This window comes from Budorcas taxicolor, chromosome 20, assembly GCF_023091745.1.
Source record: "Budorcas taxicolor isolate Tak-1 chromosome 20, Takin1.1, whole genome shotgun sequence".
In the NCBI taxonomy this organism is placed as follows: Eukaryota; Metazoa; Chordata; class Mammalia; order Artiodactyla; family Bovidae; genus Budorcas; species Budorcas taxicolor.
The window spans coordinates 11,285,056-11,297,268 of record NC_068929.1 but is presented as its reverse complement, the minus strand read 5'-3'; the positions used below and the strand labels follow the sequence as shown (position 1 = coordinate 11,297,268).

The 12,213-nt window shown below is 38.9% G+C and overlaps 1 protein-coding gene across 1 annotated transcript in view; it reads left to right on the top strand.

The window, feature by feature from the left end:
* ARHGEF28 (Rho guanine nucleotide exchange factor 28) overlaps positions 1 to 11,879 on the top strand; it is a 133,524-nt gene extending 121,645 nt beyond the window's left edge. The window contains exon 28 of the mRNA XM_052659172.1: positions 11,716 to 11,879. Coding sequence (XP_052515132.1) covers positions 11,716 to 11,879 — 164 coding nt within the window. The remainder of the gene's footprint in view (positions 1 to 11,715) is intronic.
* The last annotated feature ends 334 nt before the right edge of the window (positions 11,880 to 12,213 follow it).

Below are 12,213 nucleotides of genomic sequence, written 5' to 3'. Positions count from 1 at the left end.
AAGATCTTTTTTATATAGTTTGTGTATTCTTGCCACATCTTCTTAATATCTTCTGCTTCTGTTAGGTCCATACCATTTCTGTCCTTTATTGAGCCCATCTTTGTATGAAATGTTCCCTTGGTATCTCTAATTTTCTTGAAGAGATCTCTAGTCTTTCCCATTCTGTTGTTTTCCTCTATTTCTTTGCACTGATCGCTGAGGAAGTCTTTCTTCTCTCTCCTTGCTATTCTTTGGAAGTATGCATTCAAATGGGTATATCTTCTCTTTTCTCCTTTGCTTTTCACTTCTCTTCTTTCCACAGGTATTTGTAAGGCCTCCTCAGACAGCCATTTTGCTTTTTTGCATTTCTTTTCCATGTGGATGGTCTTGATCCCTGTCTCCTGTACCATGTCATGAACTTTTGTCCATAGTTCTTCAGGCACTCTGTCTATCAGATCTAATCCCTTGAATCTATTTCTCACTTCCACTGTATAATCGTAAGGGATTTGATTTAGGTCATATCTGAATGGTCTAGTGGTTTTTTCTACTTTCTTAAATTTCAATCTGAATTTGGCAATAAGGAGTTCACGATCTGAGCCACAGTCAGCTCCCTGTCTTGTTTTTGCTGACTGTATAGAGCTTCTCTATATGTATAAACTGGTGACTTAAAACAACAGAAATTCCTTATCTCATGGTTTTCTCAGCTTTTCCATTGGCTCAGCGGTAAGAATCTATTTGCAATACAGGAGACAGGGGTTCGATCCCTGGGTCAGGAAGATCCCCTGGAGGAGGGCATGGCAACCCACTCCAGTATTCTTGCCTGGAGAATCTCATGGACAGAGGAGCCTGGTGGGCTACGGTCTGTAGGGTTGCAAAGAGTTGGACATAACTCAAGCAACTTAGGAGTGCCTGCAACCCCTTTCTTTCAATTTCTACTTCCCTAATTACCAGTGAAACTTAGCACCTTTTTTATATTTATGTTTCTGCCTCTCTGAGTGCCTGATCATAAAGTTTTTTTCCAACAACAGCTATTAGAATGTCAAAAGACCCCAGTCTTAATTATATAGACACATCAATTCTTTTTGAATAGACTAAATGTATTTTGTTCTTTAAGAAGTAGTTTTCAAGAAATTATAAATATAGTTACATCTGGACATTTAAGATTGGAAAAGGACATTTGTGAGATGTGAGCTTTGTCAGATGGAGAAAAATCACCTGTATGAGCAGAAGCTACCAAAAATAATATTATTGACTGTTCTACCCTACTGATACTTTAACCATCTGCCTTATTTTTTCATTTGCTCACTTTTTTTTCCTACCTCCAGGGTTCCTATACTTCTCTCAATAACCCATCAATATTATTTTAAACACATTCAACACATTCCAAAATCTATCAGCTTCATCGTCCCTCCTGCACATTCCCCTTCCAGAATCCTCCGTCCTCTCATTCTAATAAACCCAGTTGCCCTCCCAGCCAGGAGTGTATTGATAGCTGTCACTTGGGGCATCTCTTCTCATCTCTCCTCTGTTGGATTCTATTGCTCTCATTCCCATCCTCTCTCTTTTATGGCATATTAAGACACACCTTTATTTGATGGAGCATATTTCTAAGTCTTTCTTAGAAAAGATTTAATAATGAAAACAAATTGTTTCCACATTAGTTGAAATGTCTTTTTTTTAATTGTAGTTTAGGTTTCACTCTTGTTTTAATGGTAAATTCCTATTCTTTTGCTGATATCTGTTACTAAGTGATAATTCACTTACCATCACATGAAATGAACCAACTAAATAAAAGCATAAAATCTTTCATTTCATTTGTTTATTTTTGCTACTTTTACACTTGGTTTTTATAGTATATCTGGGCTTAGAATTCTAGATCAAAATCATTTTCCTTCAGAATTCTGAAGGATTTGATTTTTCTACTTCTCAGCATTGCTGTTGAAAAGTCTAATGCCTTTCTGATTCCTAATCCTTTATTTATAACCCGCTTGTGCTTTGGGAGTCTCTAGAATGATCACTTTATTCATTCCTGGATGAATTTTATAATATGCCGTAGTGTAGTCTTTTATTAAAATCATTTTTACTAGTTACTCATTAGGTTCTTTCAGTTGAGAAATATACTGTTATTTCCTTTGAGTCTGTGACATTTTCTTCCTTGAAAAACTGGGCTAGTCTTCAGATTTATCTTACTGGAACTCTTTCTGGTTATAAATTGAATCTCTTAGAGCCTCTGATTTTTCTGTTTTGTTTTTTCCATTCATTTCCATTTCTTCACGTTCTTGTTCTACTTCCTGAGAGATTTTCTTGCCCTTAACCTCCTAATATTTCATTGATTTAAAAAAAAATCAGCTAGCAAATTTTTAATTTCTAGGAGTTTTTTTTCTTGTTCTGTTATAGTTCCTATTTTTTGGAAACTTACTTACTTGGCGGCTGAAATATTTTTAAAATACATTTTTAAAGATTGTTTATTGTGGTGTTTGGCTGCTTTCTTGCGTTCAGCTTCTTGTGTTCCTGAGTTGTGTTTTGATTTCAAGTTAGGTTTGCCTCTGTTTTAGGGTCTCTCTTCCATATTCCATAGCATACCTACCATTTTGGATTGGTGTGAAGTTTTGAATTGCATTGAATGTTTGACTCAAAGTCAAATAATGTTAGTGGCTTAAAGAGAGAAGTTCTATTATGCAGTTCTATCATGATTCCATTTTCAACTTGATTCCTACTGAGAAGATGAGGATTAGAATAAATGAAATTGTAAGGTATTTTCTAAATATAAGAATTCCAAATTGGTGATTCCCACAAATCTAATTAGAGTAGACAGAATTTTTGAATAAGGTATTCACGAATTCATTAATTCATTTGACAATATATATTGACATCTACTGTCATTAGGAACTGAAATTAACTTTGATATTGTTGGACTAGATGTATAACTTTTAGTTCCTATTTCTTAAAAAATATTGCTTTTTAATTTTTAACTCTTAAAAATTTTTTTTAATTAAGCTTTTTAATTTTCAGAAGGCTAAAGAATAGGAATCCAAATTCCAAATGAACCTTATCAATTATTGCCATGGACAAATGGACCAAGGAGATAAAATGAAATCTTTTCTGAATTATATTTCACTAGGAGATGTTAGATTTTCTAGACAGGAGTGAAGGCCATATCTGAATCTGTATTATTTTTTATAGGGAGCTGTTAAACTCAAATGAACCTCATCTATTTTATGGAACACATACATAGAAATTGTTTATCTTTCTAAATAGATATAAACCCCTACATAGCACTTGCCAGTGACTTGTCATACAGTTGTAATAAAATTGATCTAGACATATTTCACATCCAAAAGAGGCATCTAATTTATTGCCATAGTATTCTGTTTATATCAGATATATGAAGCTATGCTATTAGAATAACAGAGACCCCTTTATAATCCAAGTATATGAGCTTTCCTGGTGGGTTAGCCAGTAAACAATCTGCCTGCAATACAGGAGACCCAGGTTTGATGGCTGAGTTGGGAAGATCCCCTGGAGAAGGGAATGGCTACCCACTCCAATATTCTTGCCTAGAGAAATCCATGGACAGAGGAGCCTGGAGCCTTCTGTAGCCCTACAGTCCATGCGGTGGCAAAGACTCAGACATGACTGAGCAACTAACATTTTCTTGAAAGACTACGGACTTTAAAAAAATTGATCATGAAACAAATACAAAAGTAGAGAGAATCGTTTAATGAATTAATAATTACCGACAGCCAGTCTGGTTCACTGATGACCTTTTCTCTGTCCTCTCATATTAGGTTATCTTAAGCAAATCCAGGACTTCCTATCATTTCATCTAAAAATACTTGAGTATCTTTCTCCAGAAGATATATACTCTTTCTTTCTCTTTTTAAGTGTCACTGCAGTATCATTATTACACCTTAAAGATTTTAACATTTTTTACCTAAAATCATACTCTGAGTACTTGAATTTCTCTGATTGTCTCAATTTTTTCCCTTTGTTTGAATTGGGATTGAAATAATTGCATATATTGCATCTGGTTTGTATATCTTTCAAGTCTCTTTTAATCTAAAGTTCCCTCACCTTAAAAAAAAAAAATCTTACAATTTATTGAAAAGACTGGGTTATTTATTTGCTGAAAAGACTTTTTTCTGAAAAAGTTGTATTTTCTGAAGAACTTGATATGTTCTGGGTTTTGCTGACTGCATCCCTGTGGTGTCACTTAACATAATCTTCTGTCCCTGTATTTCCTGTCTATAAACTGGTAGTTGGGAATAGATATTGGATACTTGACAAGATACAATCTTTATTTTTTGACATGAAAAATATCTTCATAGATGGAGTTGTCTACTTCCTATATTGCATATGTTGAATATTTCCTCTTGCATCCTATCAGGAGGCTTGCTATATCTGTTTTTCTGATTAAGATTGATGCATGGGTTCAGGTGCTGCCAGCTTGATCTATCCATTAAAACATTCCCCATCAGCTCTTTTCCAAACGCTTCTAGGAACTGTTGATGATGATTGAGTCCTCAAACAGACATTATGTACAGGGTTCCGAGTTTCTGAATTTGGAAAATCTCACGTATTTGCAGCTTCCCACCCCTGATTTATCTTGGCATGTTGGACATTTATTGTCTTTTCCTTCTTTGGTCTATAACTCTAGTACACTCTTCCCCCAACTGTACTGTGCAGAACGCAGCACTGCGAAGCACCCTGAGAAAAATCTCCCCGAGTTCGGGGCCTGCCACATACAGTTTTTCCCTCTTAGAAATTTATAATACAGGTGAGCCTATTGAAGCTCTGAGGAATCTGTCAGTGAAGAAACTTCATTAACCCAGAGTTTCATCAACTTGCTTGATCACTATATTCTTTTATCAGTAATACCTATTAGTATCCTGATTAGAGAAACCCACCTGGAGATGCATCTCAAAGAAGAGGGGAAGGTGGAGGTGCTTGTCCCATCCTCCTGTGAGGCTTTCTGATGTTAAGGTCATGACTCGGTAACATGGGCACCCTTCAAGGCTAAGAGCAAAGCAAAGTTCACACAGAGAACTGACATACCATAACGCATCTTGTGTTAATATGGTTTTATCTTCATTACATCGATTGCTTCAGTTGCTGTGTTTCTTGTTAGTGTTATCTACATAACCAACTTAGATAGTTCCTAATATGTTAATTACCGGTAAGAAAATAAAGCCCAACTCTAACAGTCACAACTTAAAACTTTTTCAGTTTGCTTTCTTAGATTACAAATTTACACATATACACCACACACATTCATGTGCACACACTCCCCTCCCAGAGCACACTTCAGTTATTTTATTTCAGATGCAGTATTGGTATAGGAGTAATAAAGGGAATCATAGTACTCATTGGGTCTTTGCCTTCAGATATCAGCTCCAGATTGGTTTTTATGCCAGATGCCTACATGTTGTTTGTGGCTCGCTATGGGAAATGCAGTTGAGCACAATTAGTGAGAGAGACCGATTTTCTTCGACTCTGAGGACACCTAGAGTTTTGTACAATAAGTGTTTTCCATTAGAAGGAAAATGCTGTGCATTAGTGCTCATGAGAAAAAAATAGTAATTGCCAGTAATGCCATCAGGAAACAATTTTTTAAATGTTTTGCAGTACAAGCATGAATTGATCATAAATGGGGAATACAGCTTATTATTGGAACAGACTTGGAACATGAATCACAATTCTTTTTGAAGTGGTGTTATTCTAGGAAAGTGTGAATTTTGATTTTAGGAACACGCAAGGGATACAGTAATAAGGAGTATAATTCAGAACACTTCATTAAAATAAGTAAGAATGGAGCCAAGACCCAGAGGACATGAAACTCTGTTTTGTGAGTCTTGTTGGAGAATGGAATGGGATAAGACACAAGAAAGCTGACACGGCATCACCAATGATCCCAATATTGATTCAACATGCTTTTGTAGCACTGGGCTGCTGGCTGCCTGGCCGACAGGTAATGGGGAGCTAAATTCAGACCTAGAGAGTTAATGTTTATGACGGAAGTTGTACTGGTGCTTTTAAGTTGAAACAAAGCTTGTCTTTAAACATTATCAGGATTTAAAATGCTCTTCTGTTCAGAAAATCCAGAAAAAGGCAAAGACTACTTGCATTAAATATTTTAAAACAATAGACAACTCTGTTCTTTATGACGAATTACTCTTAGGTTTGCTGTTCATAGAAGGGAAGATCAAATGTAGAATTTGACCGTGGACCTTCTCTTCCACTTGTGAGGTAGCTTTCCAAATACTGTACTCTGAGGGCTATTTGTGCTCAAATCAAATACATGTTGTTAGGAAGATTAAAAGTAGAAGGATGGGACATAGGTCTGGAAATTACCCTAAAAACATTCTTTTAAATGCAACTTAAGGTAATAAATTTGTATTACTTGAGCAAAAAGCAGTTGAGAAATGCATCCATTTGTTGCAATTCTGGAATAGTATTTGGTGCATTACTGAGCCAAAACACATAGGAAGAAATTCTCCCACAATATAAGAAGTTTAAGAGGTCTGAATGATTTTGGTTTCATCCTTCATGAACTGAAATCCAGAGAGCAGAAGTGACTTGCCCAAGGTTACATTTTACCTTGTGCTGTAAAAGATCATGTCTCAGCTTGGGAAGCACTTCATTCATTTCCAGTGTGAGACATGGTTGCATTTTACACCTTGACATTACTGTCTGGTCTTGAAAATAACTGATTATCCTGAGGGCTCAACAGAATAATGATAATGAGGGACTGTTGGAGGGAAGGCTGATTTTCCTTCCGGCTTGTGTCAACTTTTCAGGAGCTGATTCCTAAGGTTGTATGTCATCCCAGATCCCATGTTCTCTTCCTTAATAGTTTGAAATTCCAATAGCAGGTGAGCAGAGTGAAAATGATTACTTCAAATGTCAACCAACAGGTTGCAACAAAGGGCTAAAAATGGGGGGCAGGGGTTTGAAGAACTGTCTCTGAGTATCAGCGCATCTTGCAGCCCAATGGCCTGGGCATTTTCTGCTTCCCACCCATAAGACAAAGGGGATAGCACCTGCCAAAATGTGGGCATTTATAATTTTTAGAAACTTCATGAGAAGACTGACATAGACCCTACAAGAAGTCTAAGGAAATTTCTTGTGAAGGATGAAGTTTTAGGCTGTGAAGAAAATTTCAGCGAAATAGGAAAAAACCATATGTGTGCTTAGTTTCATTGTGCTTAGACTCTTTGTAACCCCATGGACTGTAGCCCACCAGGCTTCTCTGTCCATGGGGATTCTCCAGGCAAGAATACTGGAGTGGATTGCCATGCCCTCCTCCAGGGGATCTTCCCAACCTGGGGATCGAACCCAGGTATCCTTCTTTACAGGCAGATTCTTTACCAGCTGATCTACCAGGGAAGCCCATATACCAAGATGGTACTCCTGCACTTGGTTTAGCTAGACTTTGATGTGTTTCAGCTTATTTGTTCTTATTTTAAGGTTAATAATGTTCATTCATTGTTTGGAAAACTCAGCAGTGGCCACAGGACTGGAAAAGGTCAGTTTTCATTCCAATCGCAAAGAGAGGCAATGCCAAAGAATGTTCAAAGTACCGCGCAATTACACTCATCTCACATGCTAGCAAAGTAATGCTCAAAATTCTCCAAGCCAGGCTTCAGCAATACGTAAACTGTGAACTTCCAGATGTTCAAGCTGGATTTAGAAAAGGCAAAAGAACCAGATATCAAATTGACAACATCAGTTGGATCATCAAGAAAGCAAGAGAGTTCCAGAAAAACATCTACTTCTGCTTTATTGACGGCACCAAAGCCTTTGTGTGGATCACCGCAAACTATGGAAAATTCTGAAAGAGATGAGAATACCAGACCACCTTGCCTGCCTCTTGAGAAATCTGTAGGCAGGTCAAGAAGCAACAGTTAGAACTGGTTCCAAATTGGGAAAGGAGTATGTCAAGGCTGTATATTGTCACTCTGCTTATTTAACTTATATGCAGAATACATCATGCAAAATGCCAGGCTGGATGAAGCACAACCTGGAATCAAGATTGCCGGGAGAAATATCAGTAACCTCAGATACACAGATGACACCACGCTTATGGCAGAAAGTGAAGAACTAAAGAGCCTCTTGTTGAAAGTGAAAGAGGAGAGTGAAAAAGTTGGCTTAAGACTCAGCATTCAGAAAACTAAGATCATGGCATCCGGTCTCATCACTTCATGGCAAATAGATGGGCAAACAATGGAAACAGACTTTATTTTTGGGGGCTCCAAAATCACTGCAGATGGTGACTGCAGCCATGAAATTAAAAGATACTTGCTCTTTGGAAGAAAAGCTATGACCAACTTAGCATATTAAAAAGCAGAAACATTACTTTGCCAACAAAGGTCCATCTAGTCAAAGCTATGGTTTTTCCAGCAGTCATGTATGGATGTGAGAGTTGGCCTATAAAGAAAGCTGAGTGCTGAAGAATTGATGCTTTTGAATTGTGGTGTTGTAGAAGACTCTTGAGACACCCTTGGACTGCAGGGAGATCCAACCAGTCCATCCTAAAGAAAATAAGTCCTGAATAGTCATTGGAAGGACTGATGTTGAAGCTGAAACTCCAGTACTTTGGCCACCTGATGCGAAGAACTGACTCCTTAGAAAAGACCCTGATGCTGGGCAAGATTGAAAGCAGGAGGAGAAGGGGACAATAGAGGATGAGATGGTTGGATATCACCGACTCAATGGACATGAGTTTGGGTAAACTCCAGGAGTTGATGATGGACAGGGAGTCCTGGCATGCTGCAACCCATGGGGTCGCAAAGAGTTATACATGACTGAGTGACTGAACTGAACTGACTGAATGTTCACTCTGTTGAGTTTCCAGAGGTATGATAAGGATCAAATTATTTCTTTTATGTCATCGAAGAGAGACAGTTGTATAGATTAAAATGTTCTTTAGAGTTTGACGTTTTATTTCATCATAATAGCATTTGGTTTTTAGTTGAGTAAATTATGATTGTATTAATATTTCTCTTAGTTAAAAAAATGAAGTATTTATTTCTATTTCCAGTAATTTATAGGCATTTTGATCACAAATAAAACTGGATGGTTAATTATACTCCCCAAGAATCCTGCTTTCTGAATCAGAGTGGTTTTACTTTAACAAATGTTTTTTCAGTTTAGGATTCTGTATGGTGATCATACTCTCTAGGGTGGAACGTGTAGAAAAAGGTGGCTGACCTTGAGAAATATACAATTGCTGGGCTAGGATTCTTTCAGGGTTGAAATGGAGTAATAAAATCAGAAATCATGGCACGGTTTCTAATTTCAAAGACAGACTGTCTGACCTTGCCTAAATAGTTCAGGTAGAAACCAAGAAGGAACATGAAGAAGGAAATTGAGTTCCCCTCCAGGTGATATACAGCATAACCTTAATACATCTGGGATTTCAACGTGGGCCATTCATTCACTTTAGGGTCCAGAAGATATTTTTTCCTGTATTTTTATTCTTACTTGAACCTTTTTACCCCCTTTACTCACAAATGAAGAAATCTCCCTCCCACCACCCATGTTTATTCTTTGTTCTCTGTCTTCCTGAACTGGAGCCTACAATTTAAGATAAAAGAATTCTTTCTGATATGGATTTGGTTCTTTGGCTCTTTTTGAACAAGTCTTCTCTTGAAACCATGGTGGGGACTTCCCAGAAACCTAGACTCACCAGTGTTTTGGATTCTTTGCTGCATGTTCCATACCTGAGAGGGAAACGTAGATGGATTAAGGGCTTCCGTTGTGCCCTGCTGTGCCACATTCGTCAGCCATCACTTCCCAACTGGCTCGTTCAATGGATGATTGTCCATCCTCCATGTAGTGCCTCTTGTGCCCTGGCTGCACCTTCTGTGGGCCAGGTGACAGTGCTGTGGTTTGTGGCCTAAGTGAACTGTTCTCTAATCTGTCAGTATCTGCTAGGTGCAAGTTTTGAGGTGTGTTTTTGTTTTTTAGGTTGTATATAATGTACAACAGTTCAGTTCAGTCGCTCAGTCATGTCTGACTCTTTGCGACCCCATGAATCGCAGCACGCCAGGCCTCCCTGTCCATCACCAACTCCCGGAGTTCACTCAGACTCATGTCCATTGAGTCAGTGATGACTGTAAACAGCCTGGAACAGCTCCTCTACCCTGTACACAGGGTGGATTTAGAGGTATTTTCAGTAGTTATGTTTTAAGTAGTGAGTGAATACCCTGTATTTGAGGTACAGGATTTGGAATCAAGGTCAGGAGAATCGAGTCACCTCAATGTAAATGGATCGTTTTCATTGTGGCCCATTGATACCTAGAGTCAGGAATGGCCTGAACCTTTGGGCAGAGCTGTGGAGTGCAGTCTCCCCTCCTTTCTCCAACCCCTCCCTGCCCCTCCTTCCCTCCTCCTCCCTTCCCTCCCCCTTCCCCTCTTCTCCTTCCGCCTCCGCCCAGGATCCTCCTCAGCTGGCCTGGAGGCAAAGGTCAGCCCCTCCAGGTGACCTGTGTGTACTTCCTGTGGCCCTGGCTTCCCCTCTCCGTTGGCTCTGCCTCCTGTTAGAAGTGAGAAAAGGAGGTGTAGCAAAGGAAGCCGCCTCCCTGAAGATGGAGCCTTGTGAGGACATTTAGCTCTTCATTCCAGCCAGGCCTTGCTTCCTGCTTTCTCTAATAACCAAAGATCCTTGTCAGAGGAGGGTAAAAGTTACAAGCATTTTTGTCATCAGAATAGTGGCAGTTATGTGTATCCATGTAAATAATAGAGGCTTTCAGTAAAATGTGGCAAGGATTATAATGACCTCTTGTTAGTGGCTGAAAAAAGAACAGGTGGGCCTCAGGGCTCTGCATTTTCCCCACCTGGGTTTCCATATATACTCTGCTTTTTGTTCCTCTTGAAACTAGTTATTTGTAATTTTGCCACATGGTCAAGCTTCGGGGAAGGTGGTCAGTGGAGCAATCCACAGAACATGGTTTGTAGCAAGAGTTATGCTTTTATTTTTTTCCAATCACTCCCCCACCGTCCCCCTCTTTGCCTTCCCTTTAAACCATGTATGAGAGAGTTTAATCAGAAAAGGGGAAAATAGATTATGCCCTCCTGTTGCTAGGTAACCAGAAAAATGACAAACCCAGTCAGAGTTGATATTGGAAGAATTTCCCCCAGGAACCTGGCTACTCTTGCTAAGTGATTCGTGGGGTGTTAACAGATTTGCATACTGGTGAGGCTGCAGAGTCTCCGTCTTTCATGCCCTTTCTCCCTGCCTCTCACCCCACATCAGGAAAATCCCAGGTACATTATTTGAGTCTTCCAGTCAGTTCTTGACTTTGAGATACTCTGAGGGAAGATCCTTGCAGAGGCAAATATGGCGTATTGCACATAGCCAGAGTAGATACTGTATTTCTAGGACATTGAACTCATTTTCAAAAATACCTGGGACCCCTTTCTTAGCAGGTGTGGTGTTTGATCAGCTTGCAAATGGTGACAAGTCTTTATTTGTTTCACATTTTACTGGGAGTATTTTGTAAAGGTTTTTTAGCCTTGGGAGACGTATGTACACCCAACCAAAGATTTTAATGATTAAATCACTAGATATCTGCTTTGTTCCTTTCTCATGGGACTTCGCCATTCTCTCCATGGCTGGCTCTGTGGGCATGGTATTGCCCAGCCTTTGAGGGCTCCGTCTCTGATTCATAGTGTCACCTGCCTTGTGGGTCTCAACCTGACTCTTCTGTGACCTGTGCTGTCTGTCTGTTACAGATTTGAACATCTCTCAGACTGCATACCCACTCCTCCATGACTCAAATCCACGTGGCCCTCAGCTGCAGACATTTATAGCAGAAGAAAAGCTAAATCTACAGAGAGTGACCAGACAAGACGGAGAAACTGGAAATGGAGAAGAAGAAAATATTGTTTACCTCTAATTGTGTTGTTATTTTTCCAAATGAGACAACATACTGGTATTTGGGAGAGATTTTTTTTTTTTCCTTTCTTGATGTGTGTGACTGTCCAAAGTACTTTAGGAGTAATGTTTAATATTTTGTGCAGGTTTGTTTGAGGGGCATGAGTCTAATAATTAAATTATTGAAACAACTGTGTATCATCATTAACTTATCATACCTAATTTCAGATTTCTGGAGGAGAAATTGACTTTAGATAAGCAGGAAAAATTTCAAAGTTATTGCAACCCTAGAGTGGAATCCCTCATAGTGTTCTCTACTGGGTCATCTGGTTTTTGGAATGCCTCTTAAGATCGAG